Source organism: Limulus polyphemus, unplaced genomic scaffold (genome assembly GCF_000517525.1).
Source record: "Limulus polyphemus unplaced genomic scaffold, Limulus_polyphemus-2.1.2 Scaffold1, whole genome shotgun sequence".
Taxonomy (NCBI): domain Eukaryota; kingdom Metazoa; phylum Arthropoda; class Merostomata; order Xiphosura; family Limulidae; genus Limulus; species Limulus polyphemus.
The window spans coordinates 3,312,777-3,321,658 of NW_013665611.1; the positions used below are offsets into that span (position 1 = coordinate 3,312,777).

Below are 8,882 nucleotides of genomic sequence, written 5' to 3' on the forward strand. Positions count from 1 at the left end.
TCAATTCGTTATTGTCATAGCTTTACTGAATATGGAATGTGTGTAATTCCGAAACGTTCGTGAAAGATGTTTACAATTGTTGTCGTGGCTCTACTATTCATTACCAACTGTCTCTTGCCTCACGAATAGCTCACAAATTAACTTGAAAACTAGCGTTCAGTTAATACATTGTGGAGTCAGCCCTAAAGTTTATTTTATAAAGTCGTTACAAGTAAAAAAAAAAACAGTAGTTTCTTATAACGATACAAAATTACTGGTTATTTGGGTGAGTCTTTGCTCGTCTAGGATAGTTCGTTACACTTTGTAAAACAGTTAAGCCAACAACAATTGTGTGAACGCCTCTTTTTTTTTTTCAAAGCTGGCGAAGCATGATTATAATTAATTATACTTTTCATACCTCCACCTCCCCCCGCTGGCTCAGCGATAAGTTTGAGGGTTTATAACACAAAAATCGGGTTTCGGTATCCACTGTAGCCACAGCATAGATAGTCCATTGCGTAGCTTTGCGCTTAGCAACAAACTTGTCATGACAGATTAATATTTGGCCTATTATATTTTTAATATAAATTCTTTCTTTCAGGTTTTGTTAAGAAGCAGAAGAGTATATCATAGTATTTCAAACACATCAGCTTAGCCACATCCATTGCCGACAACCCCGTTTAATAAACTTATGTCCTCCAGCTGTTGCAGTTTTAACGTTAACCCGGTCTGCTGAGTTTATGTCCTTCAGTTGCCACAGTTCTGATGCTAATCAGATCTAAAAAGTTTGTTTTTCAGCTGAAACTTCCACAGTATCTCAGTCTAATAAGTATATGTCCTCCCGTTGCTGCAATTCTGATGTTAACCCACTTCCATTCCAGCCACAGGATACATTGATGACTTTGTGGTACCAATGGGCCATCTTTCCGTAATGCATTCCAGTCGAAAATGGACTCTTATTCTTAACTCAAAGACTAATTTCAATAGCAAGAAGAGATTCTTTCAACCTCAGTAATTTAATTCCCATCCTTAACTAGAGTATAATCAAACCAAAGATACTTCTCTATGGTGCAGAACTTTATGCGGATCAGTCCTGTTTATAAGCAGTAACAAGGCATTAATGTGTTGTTTCCACCCTTTAGTAACATAGATGAAATGTCCTTTCTGCTTCCTTATCTGTCAATCTACCCGGTACGGGTGGCGCTATTAGTTACATCCTGCACAAGGATGGAGAGAGAGAAGTCATAAAGCAAGCTCTACTCTGGATTGCTGAAAGCAGTGAAATGCAAGTAGACAGTGCCACCGACATACTTTTTTGCGACTGACTCACATGCAGTACTGCACAGACTTCAGATTGGTTGGTCCCCAGACGAATGGCAGAAATCAATGTAAATGCATGGTAATACCTTTATCTGGATGTATGAGCCAGGCTATGCTGGGGTATAGCTAAATAAGGAAACTGAAAAGTTTGCAAGAGAAGCTCATTTATCAAATTGAACACAACTCTATTGGGAGGGTATCTATCTCCTCTGTGCTAGTAAAGTGAAAGAAGCAACCATGGAAGCCTTTTATCAACATTCAGATGGAATGGGACTGCTGGAAAACACTTGGTGTAGCCAGGATAAGCAAAAGACAGGGAATCAGTAGGACAGTATATAGCTGGAAGCCACTGGTAATATTAGTAAAGAAGATTGTATTCACATGAGAGGTCAGCTCCTATCTGCGCAAAACTTAGGATTGCCACCCAGTACTAACTCAACTGTAAATGACAAAAGGTAAAGTATTATCCTATCTCCCTGCAGCCAACTTTGTTTTGTTGTTATATATTCAGTGAAAATGAAGAATTTAATCTTCAATAGATAAGGTAGGGTTCTCTGATATGAAGCTAACAGGAATATTCAATCTACTGCAGAAACGTTTTGAAAAGTATAGTTTATCACTTGATAATCTGCATGAGAAAGGTAATGATAACTGTTATACTGTGTTTGGTCATACAGTGGAGTACAGACACGTGTAAAATATTTGGTTCCAGAAGTATTATGGGTACTGCTTTTCACATCGATAAAATTTAGTGATTGTGGATACATGTGCGAAGAACAAAAACTACAAGAAGTTTCTTTGGAGTAAACCATAAATTGTTTCCATTTATTGAAAGCAGCACGAACCAAGCAGAGAATTGTAATGTAATTCTAAGCACAAGTACTTTTGTGAAGTCTACAGGAGAACTAATTGTGCATTAGTAACTTTGATGGTTATATTAGCTGACAAATATCATTACCGAGTCACAATTTTTCTATGAATTATTGTACTTGCAGCTGAATGCTCTAAGGTTTTGATTTTCTGCAATCGTATTTCTGCTCTTGAGTCAACTGATTGTTCATTGTCTCCAAATGTAAATAAAATCCCCACGTCGTAAGCCTTTTATGCCTTTTATGTAGAGGACATTAACTGTACACTTCTGGTTTGGGAATACAAGCTGTTTGCTCGATAAGTTACAGAAGTAGTCCAGCCTCTCAAATTGAAAATATTTCATCATATTTACCTGCATATGGTAAAAGATGGGTTCAAAGAGATGTGTCTAAACTTGAGCTCTCTTTATCACTCAATTCTAACTGTCAGTCAAGTCTTGTTCTTGAGAATGCTTCTTCTGTGTGTTAAAACTTGTCAAGAGCAAGCTCTGTAGCACCATGACGGATTAGGGTATCAGTGACTTAATGGTGCTGTCTGTTGTGTCAGAACGAGTGAAGTCGATCAAGTAAGATGTTATTCATGATGACTTCTGGAATCACTTTACTGTTGATCATCCCTTGTATGATGTATATATATATATATGGAATAATATTTTAGACTACACTACGATGCCAGCTCTTACTGTACGACCCGTCACTTTGTACAAAAACGGGCAACAGTTAAACGAGCATAGCTGTATATAACGTAGGAATTGCATGTACATATACTGGTGTGTCAGTGTCAGCAATAAACATTACTAGGTATTTACCCCTCCCCCAATTTTTAGATGCCTGACACCCCTATTTTGATGTGCCTTCTCAGATAATTAAATAATCATAATTATTTTTTAAAAAATAGACCGTTGTATTTTTTCTCTCTCTCTTTAATTACGAAGGTTATATTTATGATAATTTAAAATTATGAGATAAACAAGAAACTTATATTTTTATACTGGATTTATAACGATTACGGTTAAGAACTGATATATAACCAGCTAAATTACAAATAGGCCTTGTAATTTACTTAAAGAAACATAATATAAACACCGGAAACTGACCAAACATCGCAAACATTTAGGCCTAAAATTTGTGATAAAATTCACATAAATTGTAGATGTTTTTCTCCACATGCTGTGATATCCCTATTCATTTGTTCATTTTAGATTCTAAATCAGAGCATTTCATACCTATCCTTTATCTCCCACAAATACAAAAAAAAAGAGTTAACTAATTTTTACTTATTTTATTTTATTTATTCATTTAATTTCTTGAATAAAGTTGGAGGCTGCTTAGAGCTAAAAGGACCAAGATGTTTTTTCAAGAAATACGAGAATTAGACGGTGGCTGTTTTGGGCTTTTCCTACCACCTATCACGACGAATTTGATTGGAAGCAGATTTCTACCAGCTTCCTGACAATATTTCTGAGAGCTTTCTCTAGTATAGGCGCCTCCTTCTTAAATATGATATTCTTTATTGTTTTTGTGTGCTGAATAAACATGATGGAACATACTTGAGAATACCACAGCTTTTCTATCAATGTTATTTACTGAAGTAACGTTGAGTACGAATTAAATATATTATCACATTTTGTAAATACTGAGTAACATTTGTTTAAAAAAAATTTACAATCACGATTTGCTATATGTGTAAAATTTTCATATAAAGATTTAACTCTTTTTATACCCAAACGGCGTCCGACAGAATTTTCCGATTGACCTATCGGACGGTGACACCATAATGTTCGACAGGGAGAGGTTTGAGGCTATTTACTCAACAGTGCTTCATGTGGGTACGCCTGATGCTGAAGGAAAAAAACAAAATTAAGAACATCGAAATTTTATGAGGTATCTTGATAATTATTAGGAAATCATTAAAATAATTCTGGCAGAACGGGCAAAAAATTACGGGTTTAAAAGGCGATTAAAGCTCATTAGGTGCAATTATAGATTATGTGTTGTTGTTTTTCAATTTCCTCGAATTTGTTTTGTTATTAAGTTCAGAGCTACAGAACGGACTATCGGTGTTGTGCCACTGAAGGATCGATCCATGGTTTTTAGCGTTACATAAAGCCCTCTAGCTTACCGCTGAAAAATTATATGTCTTTAATATTAAAAATAGCAGTTATTTTTTGATAACAGGACTTTATATCAACTATGAAATCAGCTGCAAACTTATAAACGAACGAAGTATCTAGTTAGCTACATCGTGACCCAGCATGTGAAGCCTTTAAAACACAACAAGACAAAGTATGATGTAATTCATTAACTATTACAGATCGTACTCTACCATTTAATGAGATCGATGCCGTAAGACCAAAGTATCATTGTATGGTTACTTGATCATCTAGCAACCGAGGATATAGTTGACGGGGGACAAAGTATCCAACAGACAAATAAATATTTATATAATCCAGCAATACATCTACGAACGACATCGCCATTGTTGGTATGAAATGTTTCGATACTTTGAAAATATTTGTAAAAAAGTATTATTCAAGCAAAAATACGCATCACAGATGTGTATCGAGTGTCCATTTCTATAAGGAATTAATCAATAATATCTATATAGGATAAACTGTTCACATTTACCTTATATATATATATATACTGATTAACACCTGTATTGCAGTTCAAACCCTTCAGCACATATGTACAGGACAAAACATGAGTTGTATTTCAAACCATTAACTACAAAAGTGCAGTATAGCATTTTCCCCACGTATGTACTGGATAACAGCTGTGTTACATTTCTAAGCTACAAATGTTGTAAACATATATTTATGAACTCGTATAATGTTTTGAGAAAAAAGAGAAGTTACTAAACTTATCAACAAAATGTTTTATAAATATGCAAAGCTTACCTTAAATTTATGATTCGAAGCTCCCATTGTAGACTGTACTCTATCCTATTGGACAACACACTTAATTATTATAAAAAACTATACACTCTCTAAGGAATATATAAACTCTCCTGTCGCCCACCGTGCTTAATCTGATCAGTCTACAGTTTCCTCTTTTGGCACTTTCAAAGCAAGGAAAACACAGCTCAGACAATGGACAGTCACGCTTTTACGGCTACTTCTCAACTTCTAGAAATATAGTATATCCTCATTCAACAAGTTTTTTTTTTTCACTCCTGCTAAAGCCACGAACGATGCATCCGCCAAAGCCCAGCAGTAAGCGACTCGTACCGAAATGTGATCTTGATGTTGTCTTGCTGAGCGTCACTGAAATAGAAAGACACATAAATATAGTAACATTCTCCACCTCGATGCCATTTGTATCAACTACATTGTCTTACTAGTACACATGTACGCTTCTTCTTAAAACTATAGTCATCATCTTTTACATCTACAATTTATATGTCGGAAAATATATCTACGTATATTTATTCTAACAATCCATAAATCTTTAACCCAAAATGTTGTACTATAACTCGGAAATAATAAAAAAAAAATCAGTAGAATGATAAAAATTAAAGTAGGCCTAATATGATTCTTTTTGCCAAAAAAAAAAGTAAGAAGTTATAGAAAAATTTAACAGAACTGTAAGCTCTCATGCAATAATAGGGATACTCCTTTCATATGTAGTAAATTCGAACCATACAAGCAGTAGAATTCTATAGAACTGCACACGTTTCATAGAGGATATAAATTTTGCATAGATACTCAATCCGAAATGTATAAAAGCAGAATAATTATATAGACTTGCACTTGTTTCATAGATGATAGGAAAACACATCTTGCAAAGATATTCAATCTGAAATGTATATGAGCAGAAGACCTCTGTACGTTTACGCCCTCTCTATTCAGAGACAGGGATACAACATATTTCACAAATGCTCAGTTCAACATTTGCATTTACGACTCCAGAATTCTGAAACTGGGGAGGCAAAGGGGTGGCATACAGATTGCCTTGGTGAGCAAACGTTTTTCTTTAAAGGATTTATTTGTTTTAGAGCAAATCCACATTGGGCTATCTGTTATGTCTACCACGTGGAATTGAATTCCGGACTGGCTATATTTTAAAATGAAACTCTTAAACTCAACGAACATGTTAAACCTTAAATACACATGTATATAAAATATCTATCATTAAATTATAAAACAGTTTCGTTTAATATTATGGACGTCTTCTTTAGCAGTTTTCTGGTATTCATGATTTAACCTGAATGTGATTGGCTGCAGAGACAACAGAATTTGGGTAGTGTTTTTAGGGTGGGTTATTCTTGTGTAGAATGGCCGATAAATGAAGATATTGTATACTTTAAGATGTAGTATTTATTTTTACTAAACTTTAGTGAAAAGTTTAGGAGAGGAAGATAAATTTCAGGAATGGCAAGCGTTGCCATTGCATACAAGTAGAAGACTTGCAGGATTATACCTAGCTATTAACGAAAAATAAAAAGTACACTAATCAAGGCCTGCTTATTCGACGTTTCAAGTGATTACTTTCTGATAATACTGATATACAGTACTGTGCAAAAGTGTTAGGACCAAGTCAAAAATTCGGTTTCAGGCTACTTTCAAAGAACAATGGAAGGTTAATCGCAGGTGAAACATCAAAATTTTATTAATCCTCGTATTTAGTACAACAGAAACTCAGTGGAAGTACCTGAGTTCAGCAAGTAGTTAATATTTTGTGTGTTCCCCTTTTGCTTTAATAACTGGAGACATTGTTGAACATATTAAACCAAAGTGTTCTTTGGGATTTTACTCTTAATGTCTCTAATACACTCCCATAAAGTTTATCTGGAAGTAACTTTTGATTTGTCAAGATTTTGATCTATCAAATCCCAGATCTGCTCAATTGGGTTGAGATCGGGGCTCTGTGTGGGCCATTGCATCATTTGAATGACTCCAGCAGCTTCTTTCGTAGCTAAGTAGTTTCTACATAGGTTGGATGAGTGTTTGGGGTCACTATCTTTTTGGTAGGAGAATCCTTTACCAATAATACTCAAACCACTGGGTATGCCATGACAGATCAGTATCTGATGGTACTTGTGATGGTTCATTATTCCATCTATTTTGCAAATATCTCCATTCACCTCAGCAGAAAAACACCCCAAAATATCACACTTCCTCCCCCATGCTTCATGGTAGGTGCTATGCATTGAGTTAAGTATTTTTCACCTTTCTTCCGCCGGACGTACAACCTACGCTTTGAACCAAATATTTGAAACTTCTACTCATCTGTCCATAACACCCTTTTCCAGTCATCAACAGTCCAGTTTTTGTACCTTTTAGCAACTTTCAGTCTATTGACAATACTTGGAGATCGAAATAAAGGTGTTTTAACTGTTACACAACCAAATATTCCATTCTCGTTGAGTCTTCTTGATAACTGTAGATCTGGACACTTTTCTGTCATTTGGTACATGGTCGTTTATCTCATGCTTGGGATCATTGGCAGTCTTCCTTCTGTCCCGAAGGTTGCATAAACGAAGATACTTAACATCAGTATCATTGAGTTTAGGTGTTCAGCCTCTTCCTTTCCTATTTTCAAATTGACCTGTCTCGGTCTCACGATCTAGGATGTACTTGATAGTGTTTGGGGAGCATTTCAAGTCTGCAGCAATTTGTCAGAGACTTCAACCAGCATCACGTAAATCTTTTATGCGAAGTCTCTGCTCTACTGACAATTCTCTTGGCATGACAACAAAACTTAATATATAGTGTTAAACACTGTTTTTATCAAGGTTTATTTGTGGAATGCTATTAAATTCATTTCTTCTGCATATACTGGTACCATATGCTAGCTTCTTTCTATATAGTTAAGACACTGCATGGTGTACCATGACAGTTATTTCAGACCCTAAATTTGTTCAGAATGTTCATTTAAGCAGAACCCTTATAACATGCCCTTGGTACAAGTATATGGGAATTCTAAAGAATGATAAGTATTCTCACCCTGGCTCATTCAGTTGTCAACAGGGATCAGGGAAAATTACCATAGTGTTGAAATTTATATTCTGTAATGGCATGGAAGAATTTGCCCCATAAAATGGAAAGAATGACAAAATATTCTGTTGTTATAACACGTTTGCAGAGTACTGTATGTTGAAAGTATATTTAGAAAATATACGAATGTGAAGTCATTAATAAACTTTCTAATACAAATATGTCAAAGAACCTTCTACAACTGAACATTTTATAATTAAACTCAAGTTCATAAATAAATTGACTGTATTGTTTATTTGTAATTAAGCACAAAGCTACACAATGAGCTATCTGTGCTCTACCCACCATGGGTATCGAAACCCGGATTCTAGCGTTGTAAGTCCGCAGACATACCGCTGTGCCACTGGGGGGCACATTGACTGTAATTTTCCAATTATAAACCGTGTTTTATAGACGATTTTTGTCTGCAAAACCGTAAGATGCGGTTTATACATGAATTTGTTTTTTTTCAAAAGAAGCGCTACAAATGTTATCTGATTTTGATGAATTTTCGGAGATCGGAATTTAGGTGGAGCATGTTATAGAGACAAATTTGAGTTTTGCATACTTTGGAACATTCCCAACCAAGTTTTTATATCAGTTAGAATACTTGAATAAATGAAGCATGCACATGTATTCAAATTCGATGACGAGGAACCCACTTTGAGACTAATAATGGCTGGAGGCGGCTTGAATGGGTAATGAAGAAAAACTTTAATATAAGTTTAACATGACA

At 35.2% G+C, this 8,882-nt stretch overlaps 1 protein-coding gene and 1 long non-coding RNA gene across 2 annotated transcripts in view; one reads left to right on the plus strand and one right to left on the minus strand.

Annotated features, from left to right (window-relative positions):
- The window catches only part of LOC106460829 (ankyrin-3-like), a 154,623-nt gene extending 149,404 nt beyond the window's left edge, over positions 1 to 5,219 (minus strand). The window contains exon 1 of the mRNA XM_022386586.1: positions 5,069 to 5,219. Within this exon, the coding sequence (XP_022242294.1) occupies positions 5,069 to 5,095 (27 nt within the window). The 5' untranslated portion in view covers positions 5,096 to 5,219. The remainder of the gene's footprint in view (positions 1 to 5,068) is intronic.
- Positions 1,244 to 3,727, plus strand: LOC111086676. The gene is made up of 2 exons (XR_002611411.1): positions 1,244 to 1,754; positions 3,486 to 3,727. It is a non-coding gene; the product is annotated as an uncharacterized LOC111086676 (long non-coding RNA).
- Positions 5,220 to 8,882: the final 3,663 nt, after the last annotated feature.